The sequence below is a fragment of the Pipra filicauda genome, unplaced genomic scaffold (assembly GCF_003945595.2).
Source record: "Pipra filicauda isolate LSUMZ 115617 unplaced genomic scaffold, ASM394559v2 scaffold463_size517996_pilon, whole genome shotgun sequence".
Classification (NCBI taxonomy): Eukaryota; Metazoa; Chordata; class Aves; order Passeriformes; family Pipridae; genus Pipra; species Pipra filicauda.
This window is the reverse complement of record NW_024104602.1, coordinates 104,866-128,938: the sequence shown is the minus strand read 5'-3', so window position 1 is coordinate 128,938 and position 24,073 is coordinate 104,866. Positions and strand designations below refer to the sequence as shown.

At 52.8% G+C, this 24,073-nt stretch overlaps 1 protein-coding gene and 1 long non-coding RNA gene across 3 annotated transcripts in view; one reads left to right on the top strand and one right to left on the bottom strand.

Moving 5' to 3' along the window:
• LOC114002926 overlaps nt 1-24,073 on the bottom strand; it is a 56,755-nt gene that overhangs the window by 7,794 nt on the left and 24,888 nt on the right. The gene's annotated exons all lie outside the window — the stretch shown is intronic.
• EPS8L2 (EPS8 like 2) overlaps nt 21-24,073 on the top strand; it is a 47,536-nt gene continuing 23,483 nt past the window's right edge. The window contains exons 1-3 of the mRNA XM_027749337.2: nt 21-252; nt 16,987-17,051; nt 18,171-18,226. Coding sequence (XP_027605138.1) covers nt 17,008-17,051; nt 18,171-18,226 — 100 coding nt within the window. The 5' untranslated portion in view covers nt 21-252; nt 16,987-17,007. The remainder of the gene's footprint in view (nt 253-16,986; nt 17,052-18,170; nt 18,227-24,073) is intronic.

Below are 24,073 nucleotides of genomic sequence, written 5' to 3'. Positions count from 1 at the left end.
GAGCGGCACCGGGAGGAAAGGGCAGCAGGAAGCCAAGCACGGGGACCCCCAGGCCGGGGTGCCGGGTGGGCTCTGCCTCGGGCTCCCCTCCAGCGGCTGGGGCACCGCGATCGCAAGCTGCGCAGGGAGAGCAGAGGGAGCTTGGCTGCTGGAGAATGGCAGCAGGATTTAACTAGGAGGGCACGGAAAACTGGGAGAGAACACACGGGAGCTGAGGGAACTGCGGGAGACGAGAGCGGCTTCTCAGCACCGGTGAGTCCCTCCTCAAAACCTAAAACTTCACATCCCCCTCCCCAACATTTATCCACTTCAAAAGTCTGGCTGATTCCGCTGTGGAGGGAGTGTGGCTGGGGAGGGGCTATGGCTGGGAGATCTACCTGGGTAGTTTTCTGTTGTTACAGTATAAAAAAAGGTAAAAACCTGTACTTTTCCCAGTGTTGCGTTTTCTGGGTTTGTTTCCCGTCCTGGCGATTCCCCACCGGGAGAGATCCAGTAGGTGGCACTTTCTTGGCAGTAAACTGTCCATTTGGCACAGAACGAGGCTTTTTTTGTTGTTCCTAATTAAATCTGGAGACGTACTTTTGAGCAGCTGTTTGTTTGCAAACCTCGGGGTTTCCTCGTTTTGGGACACGCGTGGAATTTTCGCCGTTCCCCGCCGGGCCCCTGGATGAGCCGCTGCTCTCGGTGGGTGTGCTCTCCCTGCCCCGACCCTGGCAGGACCCTGTTTGGGCACGGAGGGAAGCTCGGAGCTGCCGCGCTCCCCGCCGTGACAGCTCTGCCTCCCTCTGCGTTAAGAGTCGGAGCGCAGCGTTCCCGTCCCCTTTCACTTCTATGCCTGGAAAATGCCCGTGCAAACTGCACCCAGCACAAGGCTCAGGGACGAATGATGTGACTGCCATTATTTTTAAATACTGGAAGTAACTGTGACACAGCACAGGAGTAAAATCCGGTGATTGCCCCGCTGTAATTAGGGCAACGGGGAGTAACGCTTGCGTTGCTGGGCTGCTCCGAAACGCTGCCACGGGGATCGGATCCATCGGCGGTTGCTCGTCCAGGAGCGCCAGCACTGGGCTGGGATCTGCCCCTAAAAAGGACTTTTTCTTAGTAGAAATAATGACAGCCAGAGGCTCAGCCCCCGGCTGACACAGCAGGGACCCACGCAGGGCTTCACCCACGGATGCCGCAGGCAGCAGCACATTCCTGGCTCTGTTTCCTTGCGTGATGGAGTTTTCAGGTGATTAAGAAGGAAAATCAGTCCTCCACAGACAGAAAGGGCAGGCAGTGGTGCTGAATCAAGGAGCCCTTTAAAGGAGGACCGGGAAGAGGGGCTTGGGATTCACTGTGGGAATGTGTCTGTGAGAGGCAAAGGTCGGTGCTCGGCCCGGTTTAAAACCAAGGCTTGGACGTGCTTGGAATGTGCTGGGAAACAAAATACTTTTTGTAGGGCCACAGAATCATTCTGGAAATGAAAGGTTCAGAAGAGACACTAATGCACTACAGGACTCAGGAGGTTCCAGTCCTTGTGGCAACAAAGGAAGGAGTAAAACAGGGAGAACAAATGCGTTGGCTTGTGTGGGCTTGAGAAACATCCATACTCTCGGAGTATTATTCCCAGAGGGCTGGATCCGGGGGTGCTTTGGAGCTGTGTCTCTGTCGCACTCTGTTCTCTCCCTTCCATGCCAAGGTGTGGAGTGCTGGATCAGGGCAGGTTTGTGGCTTTGAGGAAGACTCAGTGTTTTTCTCCTTGCGTGGGGCTGGTCTGGCCTCGAGTCTCCTTTCTGTAGGTGCTGTCAGTGCTGCCCTTCCCCCGGGGAGACGGGAGTGCACGGCCTCTATTGCTTTGGCAATAAAAATATCACCCTCTAAAAACAGTCAAACCTTATGAGCCCGCCCTAGTGACCGCCAAGAAGTCCACTGACCTCCTGGACTGACAGGGATGGTCTCCTGCCCTCCAGTAAAGCTTTATCAGCAGTGAGGTGTCTGCCTGGCAGGGCAGTGCCAGCAGATCCAGCACCATGTGACTCTGCCAGCACAGCCTTCTGAGCCACCTGCTTCGGCCAAGGTTCAGCAGGTGCCCAGGAAAACACCCACCTGCCTGCCAAGGAGCTATTCAAGGCTCCCACTCAAAGGGAGAGGAAGGATGGTACCTCCAGAAGGCCTTCTGTTTGTCCAACTACATTGTCTTTGCACCACCAGAAGTGGTGCCAGGCACTGTACGACACCTGAGTGACACAGGACACGAGATCCAGGGAGGTCCAGGAGGCCTGAGATCACAGTGTGGCTACAGATCTCCATATCCTCACAAGACCACAGTCAGGAACACAGCAGAGAGGAACATTAAGGATTTTCATGGAGTGGGGAGGCTCTGAATAGCATCTCTGTCCACTTGCAGAGGGTTTGAAATGTCAGGCTCAGGGAAAAATATGCTGTCACCCATCCCTAAAGTATTTAGTGTTCCTGCATCAAATGGGTATCAAGGAGGAGAGGAAGGGGATCCTGGGAGAGCTGATCCCATACATTGGTGTCATGCTGTTCCCACATGGACAAGGCCACCTCTGTGCACAGTCACAGGCAAGAGTCTGTCCTTTCCCAAGGGAGCGAGAGTTTTCCTTTCTCCTGGGCTGGAGACAGTACTGCCTCCAAAACTGAAATGCACACTGCCAGGGGGGTAACCAAAAAAGCCCTGGCGTTTTATTTCCTGATAATCCAGGTAAATTAGGAGGAATGGCAATTAAGAAGGGAGGGAAGGGTGTGGAGCTGAGCTGGACCGGTTTGGAGATCTTCCCCATTCCCCTGCACTGCAATTCCCCAGGAGAGCCCAGCCCTTGTTCCCACTCCCCAAGTGCTCCCGGGGGCGTTACTGCAACGTGCTCACTGCCACTGAGGATCTGCTGAGGAACAGAACAAAAGCCCCTGGGAAGAGGTGGGGAGTCACAGGCTCTGCCTGTTCAGCTGCCCTGGGACAGGGCTCGAAGTGCCCAGACAAGCTGCCGGGGCCCTGATTTGGTTGGAAGCACCAAGCGAGGCTGGAGGTGCCTGTTCCTGCAGGCACAGTGGAATGAGGGGACCCTCACAAGGCAAGAGGCTGATGGCAGAGGCTGAGCTGCTCCGGCCCGTCTGGCACAGAGTCAGACCCTGCTCAGGATGCTCTGCCCTCACATCCATCCCTGCCTTCAGAGCAGAGTCCAAACAACCCCTCTCACAACCATCTCCCACAAAGGTTCTCCTTATCCTCCTGAGACTGGCAAATACGTCTCACATGTCAAAATCCTCATCTCCAGTGCCAGGGGCACATTCCCACATCCAGTCCACAGCTGGGTCTTCACCCGCTGAGCTATTAGCCCACTTCTCCTTTCCCACTCCCTGGACACTGCCACAGTTTCTCTCAGCCATTTCAGCTGGATGGAGGAGCTGAGTGTCAAGACCCAGGGCAGGAAGGGGCAGGATGGCATTTTGCAACAGCCCCGGCCATTGGGATGGGCAGGTGTGGCACAAATGAGCCCTCATGGCTCATGGGCCTCTGACCCAGCCTTGCCCCAGGTGAGGGCAGCTCCTTGCCTGGCTGGTGGAGCAGTAACACTCCACATTTGTGGGTTGTGGTCTTTCAACACCACCTTGGAACAGGCCAGGAAATTCTTTCCTATTGTTGGTTTCTGGTTGGGGCACTGGCCCCCAAAAGCTTTTCATAATTTGAACTTGTTTAAGTTTAGTCCTTCCTGGATCCTTCTTGTTGTTTTTTTTTCCCTCTGTCATATCAGTCTCAACCTGTCCAGATTTATATACTACAAAGGTAAAGTGCAGCCCATCCGAATGGCAATAAATCAAAGTTCAGACCCCATGGCTGGTTCAGAAAGTGAAATAGTGCTGCTGCTGGGACGGTGATTAAGACCAGGTGAACAGGCACAGGCTGAGTCAACACCACCCTCCCCCAGACTGTTTACACCTAACTTCCCTCTCGCTGAAGATGACCAAAAGTGGGAACCGTCTGGGAGCCAAGATAGCTGGAATCTCTTCATGCCTTACGGGTGTTGGCTATCGGAACTGGAGCTGCCACCCAAAGCCACGCGTCCCCCAGATTCTCTCACCAGCAAATACAAAGGGACCCCCAAACCTGACTCATCTCACTGCTGTGGACAAGGCCAGTGGCTTGTCCTGGCCTGTCACTGCTCATTGCCATCATCAGGACTCCCCTGGGTTGCTCCTCGTCCCACCGCTGCCACCAGTCAGAACTGAGACGTGCGGACACAAATTCCTCCGAGTCCTCCAAACTCCTCCATGTCCTTTTCACAAGGGCATGGAGTGGCAGGACAAAGGGGAGTGGCTTTAAGCTGAAGAATGGTGGGTTTAGGTTGGACAGTGGGAAGAAATTCTTCCCTGTGAGGGTGGTGAGGCCCTGGCACAGGTTGCCCAGAGAAGCTGTGACTGCCCCATCCCTGGAAGTGTCCAAGGCCAGGTTGGACGGGGCTTGGAGCAACCTGGACTAGTGGGAGGTGTCCTTGTCCATGGCCAGGGGTGGGACTGGATGGGCTTGAAGGTCCCTTCCAACCCAAACCATTCCAGGATCTATAGTAAGTCAGGTGTGAGGCTTTCAGTGGTGACTGTATGAAGGCAAAGCAGTGACTCTGCCTTCGCTCTCAGTGCCAAGATAAACACAGAGGTGTCCATTTGCCTGAGCCCGAGACAATCCTTTCATCAGTAAATTCACTTCATAAAAACACCGGGGAGAGTAGGAGAGAGAAAGGTAATTGCACCCACGATATCCCTTAATAAATCACAGGCTGGAGCCTGCTCTCATTTCTGATACTGCTGCCTCTTAATTATAGCTGTGTTTGGCTGAGGAGACAGAGGAGGAGAGCCAGGCTCTATGCAGAAGGGAGCACTAATTAAAACCTCTTTTCCCTGGAAAGATATTTAACGTCTTCCTCTGGGGAAGAAGCAAATGGACTTGTCTCTGGCCATTCCTGTGGGTTAACCTGGAACACTGACTTTCACACAGTCAGGCAGTTTGTCCTGTTTTCAGTACCTGATGCTCCTGGCATTGCTCCTGGGTTGAGATATTGGACTTTCAAAAGTCCTTGGAGAAGGAAGAGGAATAACATGTAGCCAGGTAGGCTGTGCAGGTGTGGATGTAAGGTTAAGAGCAGGGGTGGCTCCTCAGTCCATGTACACTGACCACAAAAAGGGTTTTGCACGTTGTCCCTTGACATGTGACACAGGCAGGACCTCTGTGATGGGGAGGGTAATCCCAGACTGCACCCAGGCAAATCCTCTGATTGGAATTCATACATGGACTTTACAGGCTTGATCCATGCTCAGTTCCACATGAGAAGAGAGTCCCCCGGGCTGGCAAGGGGAAGGATCTTGTACCACCAGGCACCTGCACTCCAGCATCCCTGCCCGATCTCCTGATGGGTTTGGGACCGGGCCACAACAGGACAGGTTTATTCACCTGGAGAACAGAAACCCTTCCGAAGTGCAGGAGGGGAGTGGTACATCTGAGCTATGGAAATGACAGTTGGCCCCACTGAAGTCAAAGGGCTGATTCTGTGATTCTGTCTGTTTATTCTATGTTTCCATGATTCCCAAAGGGAGTAAGTCAGCAATCTCCAGCTGCCCCTGCAGAGTTTCCACAGCAGGGAACCCAACTGGTGAAGGGAGACTCCAGTCTAGCATCCAGGTGCATGATCACTCCAACCTGGCATTCCAGCCAGAGTAGGCTGGATGTGAAAAACACAGAGAAAATGTGGGGTTGGATTATTTTCCTCCTGTTTTGCAATAGAAGGGGCAGGGCAGGAGTGTAAAAGTGACATGAAAGGCTCTCAGGGTTAACTCCAGGACTGTCAGGTTTATTCTGAGTTGCTGCTGCTTGGAAAATAAGTTGATAAAGTTTCAGTAGCTAAAAAAAAAGGCAGAAAAGTTGCAGCTCCGTCAGAGGAGCTGCTGCACAGAGCAAGGCAGGAGCAGGTTCAGCAGGATAAATTGAGAGCAAATGTACCAGAGCTGTGCAGGTAACACCCAAGGTGTGGTCAGGCCATCGGCTGCCTGAGCAATCTCTTGCCATGGAAGCACCTCTTCCCACTGCTGCAGCTGATCTGAGCTTAAAATCAAAGCAGGAAGAGCCTCTGTGTCTGTGACTTCAGTTATGGAAATTCCAATGCTCTTCAGCCTGGGAGAGGGACACTGAGGTGCTGCTCTCCTTGAGATCTGAGATAGAGCCTGTGGCACGGAGACACAGACTGAGGGAACAGTTGCTTCCTGCTGACAGAGCTGGGGGCATCCCACAAAACCAGCAGCTGGCAAGTGTGGCAGGAACAAAAGGAGGTGGCTGAGAACACCACGAAGAGCAGAGCGTGGAGCACCCTGCCACAGGCCATTCAGGATGGGCCAGAGTTTAACAGCCTGGTCAAATGCAGCTGGAGAAATTCAGGGGTGACAAAGGGTACTGAGAGCTCTTCACCCCCACTGCTGGAGGCTGGAGAGCTGTGCAGAGAGGCTTCCCGTGCTCCTGCGCTGTCTTGGCCTCTCCTCTGGGATCCACATGTGCTGCAGCCGTGTGTGTGATCCAAACCTGCCCCTGAACAGGAACTGAGGGTGGGTGATGGGAGGGGTGATGGACCACCCCATGTCCAGGCAGCTGCTTCTGGCTCCTCTTAGCACAAGGGAGGATGGAAGGGAGGAGAGGAGCTCCAGCCCCTGTGACTGCTCCGCAGAAGGAAATGCTGTGCCCAGGAAGTGAGAACTGAAACCATCCGAGCAGTCAAAGCCCTGCCACATGGAAACTAGACCAGACAGGTCCCAGAACATCTGCTCCACACCTGGCATGAGCCTGGAGACACTCCTGCTCCCTGCTCCCTGCCTGCCAAGACCTGGTGAGCAAACAGTCAAAGGTGAGAAGGAGTCAAAAGAGAAGGCTGCGGGGGAGACCCGGGCTGCCACCACCCTCGGCAGTCCCTGCTGTTTCCCTGGAGCTGACCCCAGTGGGATCTGTCCTTGCCAGGTGCCTGCAGCTGCCAGGACACTGCTCACAGTGGCCACACTCCACTCCTGGGCCGGTGATGGGCACTCAGGTCCTCATCTTGGAATCCTGCCCTCGACAACTCGAGCTAAAGGACAACTTGGGTAGCTCAAGACATCCATGAGCTCAGCAGCAGGCCCCCAAGCAGGACTCACGAGCACCAGGAACAGCACTTTGTCCTTCCCAAAACCATGGATATTCCTGTGCTCTCGGGGCCACCTGCCCCTTTCTTCAGAACGACCTTCCCAGAATATGCCAGGTTCTCCAATGTGCATGTTTAGGCACAACCCTGCTTCTGCCAACCTTCTCCTGCTCCAAAGGTGACCCATAAACCTGTGGCTCATTTAAGGATCAGACCCTAAAGACAGGCCAGCAAGGAGAGCTCAGTGGTTTTAAGCCCAGGCTGTGGAAAGCACCACCCCGGCTCTCCTTTGGCTGCAGGAGCATCCACGTGGCCTGTGTGGGCACCACATGTGCCCACAGCCCTGATCCTTGCAAGCACAGCTTGCCCACATGGCAGAAAGGGCTTTCTTGCTCCTTGCCCGTCTCCTCTGAGGATCACAAGGTCTCAGGGGGTCTCCAGTCCAACCCCAGGCAGGGTCAGCTCTGCAATCAGAGCAGGCTGCACAGTTCCCTCCAGCTGTTCTTGAAAATCTCCAAGAACGAGGCAGCACAACCTCTCTGGGCAAACCTGCTCCACAGCAGAGAGCATCTCCTCCGTGTCCCCCTGCACAGCTCTAGCTCTGTGGCACTGGAAAGCCCTGTGCCGAGCCCTGGGGCCACGCAGGAGTGCCCAGTGAAACCTTTCCTCCTTGGGGCACTGCAGGAAACTCATCTCTCCCTTCCCAGCCCTGGAATCACTCCGGTGCCTCCTAGCCCAGCTCACACTCCCATCCCAGACTCTGCAGGGACCAATTGTGCCTTTTCCTCCTCGCCCTCGGAGGAGATTAATTATTTTGTGGCAAGATTGTTAAAACATTTCTGCACCGCAAGATTAGAAACTGCCATGTGAATTATTTTGATAAACCCAGCCTCACACATCCTTCTATTCTGTACGAAACAAAGGGCAAAGGGAATGGGTTTTATTTTGGTTTTGGAATGATCTCTCCAGGGACTGTTCTGGTTAATGGGTAACTGGATGTTCAGGCTGCAAAACCCTCCCGTGGCCTCACCCACAGCTTCACTAAAAGCCCAAACATCAGAAATCAACCCAGTGATTTCCTGTGACTGTGCATCTTGTCTTCTGACCCCAAAAGCAGAGCAGGGCTTCCCCCAGCTAGGTATGAGAGTTTAGTTAAGAACATGTTTTGCACCAGCACTGAACATTATAGCTCCTGAGGGAACTATCTGTGAGAATCCAAAAAGCTCAGCGTTTTGCAGGTAAAATGAATAAATGATGGACAGCAAAACTCCCATTTCTGCCTTTCACAGGCGACTGGGAAGGGATAATTCACCATTTTTTCCATACAAAATTTTATCTACCATGAGATATATATGAAAATACCAACCACAGAAGGAAAAAGCTACATTAGACCTCTGCTAAAAATGCCAAAGTGCTGCTGTCACACCAAAAGCTGACCTGAACCCCAACACATTTCTGGGGGCCACCACTGAGCTGGTTAAACTGGTGTCAGCCTGCTTTCCTGCAGTGACACTTGGAGCCCAGCTCCCATGTGCCAAGTTTTAGCTCCAATGAATTGTTACAAATGGCCAAAAATATACAGACAGGATATGAGTAGGAAGCACAAAATGGGATGGGAAGAGATGGCAATGAATGTTGTCATGATTAGCCAAAAAAAGGCTGCAAAAGCCTTAAACATCAAATGAGATTTTTAAGAGATGACTCTCCTCCCTCAAAACTTCTGCCCCACCATCCCAGCAAAAAGCCCAGGGTGAGTTTTACAGCAGGAAATGAAAAATATTGCTGTTTCCCAAGCCCCAACTGCTGTAGGCAGAGATTTGGAAAGGGAGTAGGGGCAGAGTGGAATAGCTCCTCACTGGAATAGGCAGAGGGAGATGCTGCCTTCTCCCTTTCTATGGGGAAAGATAGGATGCTGTGACCTTCCTACACAGGGAGAGAAGGATTTTTAGTTCAGATTTACCAGTTTCTTGGCTCAGATTTACCAATCATCATCTGACTGCAACCCCAGAGACTCCGAGCTGACCATGCTGGAGGCAAACTGAAGCTAAACGTGGCCCCAGAGTGGCTCTGAGCCCAAGAACAGCTTTTCTCTGATGGAGAAAATCTCTGATGGAGAAAAGCTCCTGGCACAGTGGCTGCTCTGCTACATGCCTGAGTTTCTGCCAGGGAAGTGAATCAGCATTTCAGGGAGTGACCACAAATGCCCTGCCTTTAGCAGGAGGTGGTGGAAAGGTCCCATGGATCTCAACACCTCCATTTGCTCACAAACCAGTCAGGATGGGGGAGTCCACTGACAAGCAACACTCCCTGTGCCCCTCTTGAGAGGGTGAGGGACCAACCATATCTCCCATCCATCCCTCCTTGAAGCACTGTAGCCCAGCTGGGGCTGGCAGTAGCCAGGCGGGGATGGTCGGGTGGATCACGGCCTGCCCGGGGCTACAGGTTGGGAATTAATGTGGAAAATGAATCCACCTGCCAAATTTCTCTGTTAGGGTTACAGGTCCCGTAAAAGAGGAGAGGAAGCAGGAATGCTGAGGCTGGCTCGTAGGGATCGCCCAGGACTCAGGGGAGGGAGGGCACCCTGTACTTACACATTAAAGCAATGATTTAATGGACAATTAAGGCACTTGAGTGATTAACTGAAAGCAGTGCTGACAGCAAGGCCAAGCTCTTGCACCTGTACACCCACACCTGGGCAGAAATGACTGATCCCTACTGGGATGAACCAGGACCACCCCGGGGTTATCGGCACGGTCTGTGTTGGACCAGGCAGCCTTGAAGCTTCTGCAAGAAGAAGTTTTGCTGTGGGTGCTTTGGTAAACACAGCACCACCTTCCAGCAAGGATGTGACAGTCCTGAGCTTTGGTCCTTGAAATCCCATCATGAAAAACACCCCTTTGCTGTGCTTGTCTCCATCAGAGCTGTGACACCACTGCAGGAAGCAGCAGGAACCCTCACAACTCCATCCCAGTTCAAGCCTGTCCTCCTAGAATCTGGAATGGTTTGGGTGGGAAGGGACCTTCAAGCCCATCCAGTCCCACCCCCTGCCATGGGCAGGGACACCTTCCACTAGCCCAGGTTGCTCCAAGCCCCGTCCAACCTGGCCTTGGACACGTCCAGGGATGGGGAGTCCACAATCCCTACTGGTGCCAGCCTTTCACCGACCCTCCCAGCTGTTCCACAAATGCCTTCAGGCTTGGAAAAAACCTCAGAGAAATATTCCAGCTATACAGGAGGTGCACATGAGGAACAGCTCTGGTGCCTGCAGCCAGGGACACGAACACACAGATGGTTACACACAGGATTTTGGTGTTTTTCCTGAACACAGAGGCAATTCAATGCCCTCCTCCAGGCTGGGCCAGGGCTGTTACCCATCCTGCTCTGGAGTATGACACACACAGGCAGAGTCACTCCCTGTTTTTACTGGCCTGATGTCCGAGTGCTGATTTCTACCCAGAGCAATGAAAAAGGCTCCCTTTCAATCCTTAGCACTTCTAAAAATCCCAGCTCTAACCCCCTCGCTCCCAGTGATCCACTGCCCAGAGCACAGCTCCAGGACAGGACTCGGGATCATTTTTGGGGTGTGGGGTGAATAAGGACACAGGGCAGAGAAACCTTCAGCATGACAACCACCTTTCTTCCAGTGCTTTCTTCAGCAAACTTTCTGGGTACCAGGCGTGCTACACCCACAGGTCCCTCACGTCCTGCCCGGACAGTCCCACAGCCAGCTCCAGCCTCCCACAGCTTCTTGGCTCCCACCTCCCAGGAGCTGGGTGGTGCAGGGACAGGCTTAGCTCACAGAAGGTGTGGGTACAAAATAAAAACAGGACAGAGGAAAAAAGCTACAAAATTCCTCACAACTCTCCTCTCTTCCCAGGAAGCTGAGGGAACGTGTCATTGTATTGGGTCTGGTTGGTCAACCCACCACAGTCATGCTGGTTTTTGTTCCTGGGGAGTACAAGTGACTCATGTGACACTTTCTCCCAGTCAGGTAGTTTTGAACTGGGGTCTTTTAATTTAACCATTTAATGAGCTTTTATATGAGGAACACTCATCTGTCTCCTTCCATTTTCCAAAAGCATCCATTAATATTTAACACACTATTTCTGGGCCTGGCTCTCCAGCTTTCTAAACTGCAGCCCAAGCGTGGATAATGCTCACCTTGGAACCCCTGGCAGGACACACAGCAAGCCCAAACCTGCTCCCTGTTTTCCCTCCACCCAGCCTCTGCGGAATTCCTCCAACAGAGAGGAAAAGCGTAAATCCAGGAGCTGTGACTCAGCACGGGGACTCTGAAAACAACTCTTTCCAAGGGGTGGTGGAGTCAGCTTCCAGTTTTTTCCCAAGATCTTGGAGACTGTGGCTGTTTGTGCATTTTCCCTGGGTATTTATAGAGCAGGGCGCTGTCTAGACTTGCTTTTGGTTATAGTTCCGGGAGGAAGGTTTTACTTTCTGGCAGGAGTATAAAAGCTCCTAGTTTTTGGTTCAGTGCCTTCCTCTCCCACTCCAGCCTGTGGGCACCGAGGGTCTCCAAGGTCTGTCTGTGGATCACCTATGGATACACAAGGGTGTGTGTTTGGGGGGGCACGGGGTGCCTGCCCATGCTCTCTCTAGGTTCTCTGTGAATCTCCCATCAGGAGTTTGTCAATATTGGCACTTTGCTCCGTGGTGCCAGTTTGTGTTTCCGAGCTCCAAAGGCTCCATTTCAGCCCCCTGGGGTCCAACAGTAAATCCAGAGGGGACTCAAACAAAGGTGGTCAGTGTCCACCAAAGCTGGGCCAAGGGTGGCTGTAGGTCTGAGGTGCCTCAGTCCAAAAGAGCTGCTGCCACTTCTCCCACAGAGGCTGAAGAACACTTGGTTCCTCTGTGCCCAGACCTGTTGGGCTGGGCTATATTTATCCAGGTGCTTGTCTTTGGAGAATCTCCACAATGTGAAAAATCCGATGTGCAGAGCAGGGAGTGTTCCTGCCAGACCCCTGGCAGGTCATACCCGGTGACTGTCACTGCTGTAACGTGGGACGTGCCACGCACACCCTGCAGCTCCACACGCTCCACAAGCAACTAAAAGCAGGAGCAGGGTGGTTCCATCGTTAGGAGGCTGGATCAGGGACCCATGTGAAGTTCTCAGGTCAACCACAGGCCCCCAGGGTCCATCTCACAAGGACTTTTAGAGATCTAAACTAGTTTGTGTGAATTTAGGACTCTTGGTACGACATGAGCAGCCCTGAGCACACAGATGCCCAAAAGCTGTTTTGTTAGTGGACTGTGGCCTTCCCGACCTGCCAGATCCTTCCATACCATCCCAGCGAGCAGGACAGATTGTGGGAGGCAGTGGGATACTCCCAGGGCTGAGGGGGCTGTCTGGAGCAGGGACAGTGCAGGACACATGGACCAGGGTGCCAGGGTGCCAGTGCTCCCTCTGCTCTCCTGTGAGTCTCAGCAGCCTGAACTTCGCAGCACAGCCCATCAGACAGCTTTCTCCAGCACAACATTCCCAGATGGAAACACCCAGCAGCCCTAACAGACAGCACTTTGTTGGCCTGGGAAGTGTAAAAGATAACATCGTGTGGTGCCCAGCTCATGTTGCTCCCTGAGCTTTATGTTACTCCCCGAGGCTGTTGCCAGTCCAGCATTCCTGCCTGGCCCATCCCGCGGGGTCGGGACACACTCACGGAGAGCAGCACCCGCCTCGTATCGCACCCCTCACCCCGGCAGGACGTTTTCATCACGTGTATGTCACCCCTGCCCAAGCCCCAGAATCTCTGGGTGCAGAGACTCCCTTCCCCATGGCTGACAGGGAATTCGGAAGTCCTGTCACCCCAGGCAGATTTCCATGGGATGACTGATGGAAACACAGACAAGGTCTGTTAGAACTGGGTTACAGCATGCTTGGAAAAACTTGCTATTCCTCCTAGGTCACTTAGCTTAAGGGTTTGGGGGTTTCACCATATTTTAATTCTGTTCCAGCAAAAGCTGTAGTGTTTTGACCAGCACTTCGCCTGCTGCTACAATCACTTCCTAATATTCTCTGATACCAACAAACCCAATCTCAGTCTTAAAGGTCTTAGACCCATCAAGAAAAGCACTCACAGACACCAGATGCTGCTGTTATTGGCAGTGATGATAATAATAATAGCCCTAAAAAACCCACTAGTATTTCACATTTTCAAGTTGTCCAGTTTTTACCCAAATCCAGAATTTTTCATGTTCTTTCCGTGTCCTATAAGAACAAAAATGTCTGACCACAGCAGATAAGAGACAACTATACCTAATAAAGTACAACAATAGCAGAAATCAGCCCAAAGAGGAGAAAGAGATATTAGTCTTTCCCTTCCCAAAGAGCTTCCCCACCCTTGGAGAAGAGGGATCAATGTCACAGTTCCCTCTTCAAAGAGACTCAGGGAAAGTCCAAACAATGCATGGCCAGCATCCATTTGCTATAAAAGCACAGAAGTGCAGCACAGACAATGCCAGGCTCCCGTCACGGCTCCGCGTGTCTTCGGGAGGATATTTGACCTCCAAGGATAAGAGTGGCCGGAAAGTCAGGGAGTGAGGTTTCCTGTGCTTTAAAGTACAAGATGACTTCACTCACCTCCACGTCCTTCAGCACTGAGTTGTGCTGGCCTCCCTAATTCCCCCTGGGATCGCCTGTCCTGGGACAGATCACAGTGCCAGGCTTTAGCCGTGCAGTTGTACTTCCCTGTAGTCGCTCCAGCAGAAGCGACAAGAATGTGAGCCCACCTGAGCTCCTGGAGTCCCTATCCCGTTCCACACTGTGCAACAGTGAGCTGCCTTGCCTGGTGACACACACAAACACTGCTCTGCACCAGCAGAAGGGCAGGTGATGGTCTCAAAATTGGATTTGCTGAGTCTGAGTCAAAGATGACGCCGCCACAGCTGCGCATCGCACGGCAAAATCTGCCTCTCTCTTCCCGCCCTGCAGTCACCCCGCTGGGGGAGGAGGGAGCAGCCACGCCTGCTGGGAGATAAGAGGGAGATCGGAACCCTCTAATCAGGGCAGGGAGAAGACAACATCTGGAAGAGGCTGCAGACTGTAGGAGCTCTTAGGGATGCTCCCATGGGGAGAGGGAACCTGGGGAACGCCAGCCACTAGCCCACAGCTTCATCTCTCCCATCTTTGGCTCTGCCCGCACTGAAGGGGAAGTGCTCTCAGCCCCTGCCTCACCTTCCTCAAGCCCAGTTGTCTCTTGATTTAGCAAACTCATTATAAAGTCTCCAAGCCCTTAGAAACGTGCCCTTCCCCCTCCCAGTCTTCCAGCTTGAAGTCAATTAATATCAGGTAATTTACTCTGAATTAAAAGCTCTGGCACGAGGCTCTGGCCTGGTTTAACTTGGCCAGCACACACCACACCCTCCGTAAGTCCCACAGCCTGGGCACAGCCCCGGCCCTGAGCACAGCGGGGAGAGCTGGGCAAAGGGCAAGGCAGGAAAACAGCAGGAAAAACCAGAGAAAAGGGAGCCCAGCACGATAAGGACGTGCTGACTGGGCAGCCATTTACACTGCTTCTAGTTCCATGGCCTTTTTGGGACACAGGCACCCTGGAAGGGAGGACAACCTTCCAGGCTAGCTTATCCTGCCTTCATCAAGGGAGCCCAGCTTATCCCATCAGTACTTTATTGACCACCATGAGATGAAGAATTGCCTCATTTTAGGGCTGGTCCTGCTTCACCCACAAAGCCGAGCAGGACCCTCTGCCACTGCCATGTAGGGTTTGACCAGATGAGCCTCTCCAAGAGCAGATCCCAGTTTTTCTTTTGAACAGAGCTTGGGAAGGAGAAGCAAAAACCAGGGTGACCATGGCTGCATCCCTGGTTCCTCCTGTTGCTTCATAGCTGGGGCCTGGGACCTGCTGTGAGCTCCACGGGCCAGACTCGGTGCCACATTCCTGCTGCAGTAACCTGGATTTCAGTCCATTACGGACACAGCCCTGGGGCAGTAAGTGAAAGGGAGCCAGAAATATGACATTAACATGCAGAAACATTCCCATCTATCATCAGCTGTGGGACTCAAGTGATTGGGTGGTGCAGAGGAAACAGAGCAGAGCGGGGTTTTTAAGAGCACAAGTTCCCTTTTCCAGGTACCTTATGCTAATGCACACGGAGATCTGGGAGATAGGAACAGTTTGAGGACTGTAAAAGGAAACCAGTAGACAGCTATTAAGGGAGGAAAAATTCACAGGTACCCAAGCTTGGGCACAGGGATGGGTTTTATTACAGTCAGAGGGGTTGGCAGAACACCAAGTTTCTATTCTAAGGTGAATGAGAATTTAGACCTGTATATAAGTGTGTGTAGGGACTTCAGCACTGACCACAAGAGAGATGAAAGGAAGAATATACTTGCTCCAAAATGCATGTGAGAGTCATTTCTAGCAGTGCCTCAGTGCTTAGGAGGGTTACTGGGACAGTAAAGAGGCTGTGAGTTGTGAGGCCGAGCCCAAAATGTGCCGGGGTTCTCCGTACACTCTGTGTGCAGCTTCACCTGAAGAGCTGCATCTCCATAAACACATCCCTCTGGCAGGGCTGATAAGATCAGTGAGAAAACTGTCTCTGCCCTCACCTCAGGGTGAAACACATGGAGCAAAATACCACAAATGAGTGTTTCCAACACACGGAATAAAAACGGATACGTAAGGAATCTAGGGCAGGTCTGCTGATGATACAACAAGCCCTGCAGCAGAGGGGAAATCCCAGGTGGCAGGGATGACTCCTAAGTATTCCCTGGGGATTACACACACTTTAGCCTAAATCCAGTGAAGACCAAGCCTTGAGAGGAAGCTCCACTGCCTGCCCATAGCTGTCAGGGCAGCCCCTGGCACATGCCAAGCACACTCAGAGGTCCCCTCACAGGAAATCCCATTGAGGACATTGAGCAACTTCTTCCTTCAAGCCAACAATGAGTATTTTAAAGAAACCTTTGATTTCTGACAAACTTATCAGGAGGTGAGCAGGGTCCAACCCAAGCACAGAGTGCCCCTGGGCTTTCCTGAAGTGAACTAAGAAACCTTTCAGACTTTGCCTTGGCTTCCCTTCAGCTCACACACTGGAGCAGAGGTGAAGATCTTGGATGCCAATACAAAGTATTTCCTGAGATTTTTTTATATCTTGTTTTCCCCTTCCCCCCCCCCCCTTGCAGTTCTGCTATCAGAGCAGTGCCTGGATCTCTCTCACATCTTCTCCCACATTATTTATGATTCTCATCTGAAAGAGGAGGAAAAAAATCTGAACTGAGCCTGTCTGCCCCTCACCAAGCACTCAGCCATCTCAGCCCAATTTCCTCCATCCTTGTGCTGCCAGTGGAGCAGCATTCACAGTTATTCCACTTTTCCTTATGTGGGTAATCCCCTCATAACCATACTTGAACAGCTTAAAATTACCACATAACAAAAGCGAAGTGAATGGCACTCTAGGCATGACAAATGACTCAGGACACACAGCCACGAGCACACGGGCACAGGGACACGCTGGGAAGGCAAAGGTCACCTCAGTCCCTGTTTAACCTCAGGCAGGGCAGCACTGCTGGGGAAAGACGTGCTGGAATGCCACCGATTTGGGGTGTGCCTGGAAGGGATGGGCAAGAGTGAGAAGAGGAAATAGGTTTTGAGAAAGCATCCTGAGATGTGTCACCTCCAGCCCAGGTCACAGCAAGGAGAGGTGTCTGGGAGCAGGAGGGAACCCCCCTGTGCTCGCCCGACTGCTCCATCTGCTCGGAGACCCCAACTCGGAGCAGGAAGGGCAGGATGCACAGGGATAAATCACCTGACAGCCTGTTTTATAACCACTGACACTGTCTCTTCTGCTTCTGCTGCAGTTGCCCGGCCTGTGAAGCAACATGAGTCACAAGGGATCCCTCAGCAGCAACCCCGGCTCATCCAAGTAAGGATCTCCATGGTGGGCTTCCTCCACCACTCCTTCCTACCATCAGGGGATGCTCCAAGTGCTCGCGCTTGTCCCCAAAATCCCTGGTGTTTGTTTCACCCTTCCTGGGCACCTCAGAACCTGGCCCTGCCTCACACATCACCTGCCTGTGTGCTGTGGTTTGATAAGGCCACATCAGGTGGAGAGAGGAGGGGGACACCAGAAGCCTCTCCACCTTCAGCCTTGGGGCTACAGCAGCCCAGGGCAGCTTCCCAGTGGAGCCACAGCCACCAGGTCTCTCCCTCCTTCCTGCACAGTATAAGAGCACCATGAATTGCTGTCTGCCCTCAAGGGGACATAGTGACAGGAGAAGGTGCCCCTGTGCACCCACAGGCTACTGCTCCGTGCCAGACAGCCTGTCCACAGCACCTCAGATCCTGCTTGGATCCTCCTCTGCCAGAGGAAACGCTGTTATTTCCTGGCTGCTCAGTCCTACCCATGACCCAGGCATGGGGGTGGCCCTACATGGTGGTGCTTAGGGACCTGACACCCCAAAACCCCGCTGTTTGCACACAATTCCGTCCTCCCACATTTTTACACGGGATATGTTCTATACCTGAGCACCTGCCTTCAAAGGGGTACATCTCCAACAGGTCCATTCAGAAGGGATCATAATCTTGGCTGTTACACTGCCTCACGTTCAGGGGTACTCAGGCATAACACAGAGGGGTCTCCATTTACCTGGGCTGTTCCCTGGAACAACCCCCCTTATGGCACACCGGGAGCCGGGGTCCTTAAAGCAGCCCCTCTGGAAGCGCTGTCCTTCCCAGGACACCGTGTGCAGGTAACTCTAGTGGGACAGGCCTGGCTGGGCTGCTCCATCTCCTGTTTCCAGTGCAGGGCTCAGTGACATGTCCCCGTGGTGTGGATAACAGGTAGGGTTGCACAAGGAGAGCTGGCACAGTCCACGAGGAAATGCTTTCCCTGGTAATTCGGAGATGTACCACATCCGATGGATGTGATGGGGAGGAAAGGAAGGGCTGGTCCCTCTGGGACAGCTGCAGAGCTGCTGTGTGAAAGCTGATGTTAAAAAGATTTGGGAGCTGATGGTTGATTTGTACCCTCCTCCTTTTCCAGTGGCAGCATGGGCAAAGCTGACGGAGCCTCCAAGCTGAGCGCAAAGGACCTGTACGGTGAGTTGTGTCCACAAACACATCCCAAGTTTCCTATAGCAAAGGCACCTCTGGAGAGCTGGACGGGCTGTTGGGGAGTTCTAGGCTGGAACTCAACCAAAGCCACATGAATCCAGAGCTCCATACATGACAGGCTGGCCTGACCTGGCGGCAAAAACACATCTTATGTCTGTGCCAACACCTCCCGCACTGGGGACAGCTGAGATTTTGTGGGAACAGAACACTGCTTCCCCTCATCCAAATCCTCCCCAGGTCTGTTAGCAAGATCCCCTGATAAAGGACCTCACAAAAGAAAGACTGTCCTCAGCAGGTTAATGATTATCCTCTTCTAACTACTCAGTGAACCATGAAAACTCCGGTGCCCTTTGGCTCTTTGGAAGTGCAGGGAATGGGTAGGATGGGTGTTTGTGCACAGCCCAAGAGGCAGCTTGTTCACAAACCACCACGGAGAACATTTACGTACCAAAACCAATCTTGGTCTGAGCAGCTCTTTCAATGTTCCCCAGGGGAAGATTTGGCCTGTGGGGTGGGCTGAACAAGCAGAAAGTCTTGTGAGAAATCACCTCCTTCAGTTATTCCCTGGGAAGACGGGAGTTGTCTGGGGGAACACTCGCAGCTCTTGGGGAGTCTGAGCCTGCAAACTCTTCCTCTCGAGAGCTGGGATTTACACGGTTGATGTTTAATTGGGAATGAACAGGATGTGTGTGTTTCTCCTTGGAGATCTATTTGATCAGAAATCACCCTCAGCAGCTATGAGCTGCCAAGGTGGTTTGTTTGTCCCTGAGAAGTGACTTTGATTGCCATAGGGTTTTGGCTGAAGGTTTATCCAAGTGGAGTAGCCTGGAGCAGTGTCCCACAAGTGACTTATCTCACTGGGGAGAAGTGGGATGGCAGGGGCTGTACTTAGTGTTAAACAAAGCCATTGGTAACTAACTTCAATTAGCTGCCAATGAATGAAACACAGGGATACAGGTAGAGCAGAAATTTGGGCTGCCCTGGATGCTGCAGGATGGGCAGGTGCCAAGTGGGGGAGATGGAAGGACACATGATAAAGAAGCAAGATGATGAGGTGTGGAAATTTTGAGTGCACACAGGACTGCCAGTTCAGACAAACTCCTCCTGCCTCCAAGGGCATCATTCAGCTGTGCACTGAAACTCTGGCACATCCCATCAGGGGCAGGCCTGTGGTTTCCATGTAAACAGGAGTACAGAGGGGTGTAAAAACAAAGCCAGGAGCTGACAGTGGTGGTGGAGCCATGCAGGTGTGTGGGTTGGCACCCATGGGGGCAGGGGCCCAGGGCTCCGAGCTGACAGGGTTCCAGGGTGGGATCTAACACTGAGCCCAAGGCTGATGGTGCCATGGCACAGGGAGCAGGGAGCACCCCAGGATGCCTCTGCCACAAAAACCAGCCAGGGGAAAGGCTGACAGACTGCCTTTAGAACAAACACAGCTCTCAAATAAGCACTTTTCAACACAGAATTCCATCTTTTACATTTTTTTGCATGAACACACCCCAAAAGCAAATTTCACCAAGGTTGGGACCTCTCTGACCAAATTCCAGCAAACCTTAAATGAGGACTGTATGTCCCTGGGCCAAATCCTCAAGAGGAGTAAAGCAGCTGCCTATTATTTCCCTGCCTCTGCTGGAGCACAGAACAAGCCCTGCAGGCATTCCCTGCACAAATCTGAGGCTGTTGGCCGGCTCAGCTCCTGCACGAGCATATCCAGAGGGATTTTGCTTGGCAGCACTGGAAGCCCACCCCTTAGTTCAGGAAAGGGCACTCAGCACGTGCAAACCAATATTGAAATGTCTTGGTCCCCTTCCCACTCGGATCCTCCCTCCCCCAGCATTAATTTCTGCTGTGAGCTGGCACATTTAGGGGGAGAGGGCAGGCAAGAACTAAAATTCCAGAGAGAATTATGTTTTGTAACGAAACAAATCACACCAAGCCGAGCTGGCCTTCATTATGTGATTATGATGCTGCTTAGGGACGTTTGGAGCTGACAAGACTTTCCATATTCCCATTTTTCTCCAGTGCAATCAGGTTGGACCCTCAGTCTGTACACTGCCAGACCTCCAAGAAATGAGTGCAGTGACTCCCAGATTCCCAGCACACAGGCATCCACTGCATTCAAAACTTGCTGGGTAATGATCACAGATGCTCCAATGCACACAGGTGTCTAAATATTATTTCTTGGTGAACAAGGCCTTGGGTTTAGCTTTCCAAAGATGTTTTTTCTACAGCGCTGCTGGCCTAACGTGACAGGGGTGCCAAATGCAGGTACACAATGTTACCTGAGGGACGAGGTGTCCCCGGGATCAACAGGGGCTTATTGGGAATATTAAACCCACCTCAGGTGAGACCCTGGAGAGGGATATTTAAAATCATGGTGGTGAGGCTGGAGCAGAGCAGCAGCTCAAGGCTGTGCACAGAAAGGCAACTGGGTGATGAAGGTGGGGGATTGCCCTGGGGGCTCCAGGACAGTGTGAAGGTCCTCACAGGACACAGGCTCATGGCCCTGGTGTCACCCTTGGCCTGCTGAAATTGCCTTGGTCAGTAAGTACATTGCCCCCCACCACGTCTTCTCCACTGTGGTGAGCACAGAGGGATAGGGAGAGATAACCAAAGGAAATTCTGCAAAGAAATTGGCTTAAAGCCCCGAGATCCCCTCCCCTGGCTCTATCCCTACCAGTTGGATACACTTTCTAACTGGTCAGCCACCCTCAGTGGCGTTTCCCGGCTCTCAGGGGAGCAGGACACTCATCCTTTCCTCCCCCCTTAGCAAAACAGCATCCCGTTAGTTCAGCTCCACATTCTGGAAAGGTCTGTGGCTGCAGGAGCTGAGCCCCAGCTCAGCTGGCAGCAGGGGAATGGCTGGCACCTATCAAGTTGCCACCTTCCTCCCCGCACAGCCAGCGGCTGAATAAATGTTAATGCACCCCATAAATAATTTAGGCGGCTTCTCGGCTTACGGGCTCTGCTCAGCCTGGATGAAAGCCTGGGGGGGAAACCAGCGTGGCTGGGGCAGAGCCCACAGGAGGGGATGGCAGCAAGTGCTTCTGCCCAGTGCTCCCCACAGCAGCAAAGCCACTGCCACCCCTTAGAGAGGGGTCTCAGGTGAGCTCCTGCAGGTGTGCCCTCAACTGCTCCCACAGCTGCTCAGACAGTGCTGGCTCCCCGGAGGGATCAGGCAGCACAGTCAGGAGAAGCTGCTGAGCCCAGGGCAGTTTGATGTGACAGTGATTTCTCGGGGGGCTGTGGGAAGCAGCAGTTTTTCTGTTTGGCTCCGTCTGTCCCTGCAGTGCTCAGCTGCACCTCGGGAAAACCTGTGAGATCAGGCCCCTGCCTGCTCCGTGCTCAATACACTCCTTTGTGGGAAAGCCCAGAACCTGACAGGGCACAGGGCTGGAGGAGGGATTGTGGAGGCTGAGTGAGGCTGCGGAGCGCGGCCACTTGACACTGCACCCCCGTAACCCAAGCCAGGCCTCGGCGCCGTAACAGGACACGGGGCACCAGCACAAAGAGAAGAGCCACTTCCTGCCCAGCCTGGCCCTGGACAGGGATCATCTCCCTGGGGAGCCACAGGCAGAAAGGCTCCACAGGAGGCTGCTTGGCCCTGGCTAAGCAGAACACACCGACAGAGAAGGAGTAAATTATGTTCAGTGGTCACGAACTGACTCTTGGAAGTCTCCACAGACCCCCTTGTCTCCCAACAGGGCCTGCACCGGAATGGTGCCACTCAGCATCATGTCTTTAAAGCTTTCATCTCACTGGAGAGAAAGCCTGAGGTCCAGCAAAGATCCAGCCTTCTTGCCCAGGCCATTAATTCCTCATCTCCACTGCCAGCCCTGAATAAGTCCCTTGTCCTCCTGCACTGTTCCCTCAGGGCCACTTCAGCTCCTTTCTTCAGGTCCCTTTCCCACAAGAGATTCCAGGTTCAGATTACCCCGCTCCCCTCCGACGCTGCTGTGTGGGTGACCCCTTTATTCAAAGCCTTGGACATTTAATACTCCAACTGGAAACAGGGCTGGAAGAAAAATCGGAAGCCAACATTCCTGTTGGTTCCTGCAGGTCAAACCCCAGTACTGGGTAAGACAGGGAACACATTGGCTCAGCTCAGCCCTGACTGGAGCTACTGGGAGGAGCGGGCACTGCTCCGGGTGCTGTTGGCTGGGAATTTGGGATGGCAGTTAGTGACAGGGATGCTGTGGGGAGGGATCTGCCACCTCTGACACTGCTCAGCATCTCCAGGGAACCTTTTTTGTTTGCTACTTCAAAACTGTTGAGCGCAAGTTTTCTCCTTGGATGGAGTAACTGCTCAGAGCTTGCTCAGAGCTTACTCAAAGGAACATTTTCCTAAATGGAAGTGGCCAATTACCTTGGGAAAAAAAGCTGTGGTACTTAATAACAATGAAAACAAACAAACAAACAAAACCAAAAAACTACCAACTTTTCATTATGAATTTTTTTGATCCCCAAGTAAAGCAAATTAATCTTTAACTAAATCAAGGTTCCCCCAATCTTACCTATTGTATTCTGACATTCAAAAAATGTCATTACCAGCTACGGGAAGTTCAGAAAACACCACTTTGGGTTGTTTGATGAAAAATAATTTGGCAGATTTCTCCCAGCTCTGGTTGTAAAGGCAAGAAGGAACATCCCTCCCCACGAGCCTCCCCCCCGGCTCCTCAATCCCCCGCTGATCCTGCTCCGAGCAGCACGGCCGTGCTGGACACAAACCCACACTGTTCCTCATGTGCTCAGTCCTTGCACAACCCGGGAGCTGGGTCAGGTTTTTGTTTGCTCTCCTGGAGTGGGTTGTGTCTTCAGCTAATAAACCAGGAATGTGAGCACTGGGCCCGAGCTGTGCAAATAGGAAGCGTGTGGAGTAGGAATTCAGCCCTGTGGCACCTGGCTCCTGCTCCCTGCTGCCACAGCCCATTCACACCTCCGGGAGAGCCGGGTCATTCACTCCCAGAGCTTCCAGAGCTGTCCTCACACACCAGCCAGGAGCGACAGCTGCCCCAGGCAGAGATTCCCTGTGCCACGGCCACCAGTAGAGACCAGCTCCAGATGTAAAAGCACACCCAGAGAGCTTGATGCTTCCTAAGCTGCAAAGATATTCCAAAGTGGAGCTCTCCCCATGCTGGCCCTGGGGAACAGGGAAGCAGCAAGGCAGGACCTGCAAATGCTTCCCTGTCTGGAGCTCAGGCATAGCAGGTCTGTGCAAGACCCAAAACCAGATCCTTCACTAACCCTGTGCAACCTGGAGCATCCCATCCTCCTACTTGGTGAGGAAGCAGGAGCCTGGCAGATCCCAGAGCTGTGCTGCTGTAGAGCTGTGCTCAGACCACCACATCTGGCCCTGGAGGCTGGCCCTGACCTGCTGGTTGGCACAGCCCAGCTCATGCCATGCTGGCAGGTTACTATAAATAGCCTGTGCACAGCTGGATAACATAACAGAAAGAACTGGCAAGCTTCGGGAGGCACAGCCAGGACTTCCTTTAGGCTGCTCCAATGGATGTGGAGGCTGGGGAGGTCGGCAGTGTGATGCAGGGAATGGAGGAGAGGTCCATGGTGTGGCACTGCCAAGGAAAACAAATCCAATACCTCTCTGATTCCTCACAGACTGCTCCAAACTTGTCCATCCCCCTGTTTTCTGCTGTGCCTTCTGCCTAGCAACGGCTGGAAACAAATATGGGGAGGGATAGGGAGGATCAGGGAGGATCCTGTGTGATGAAACTAATTAAGCAGAGAAGGATGTGCATGGAGGGGAGGAGAAGGCCCTGCAGCTCTGCTGTAGCTGCCTGTGTTTGTTAGAGACACCTGTTTACCCCACAGCTG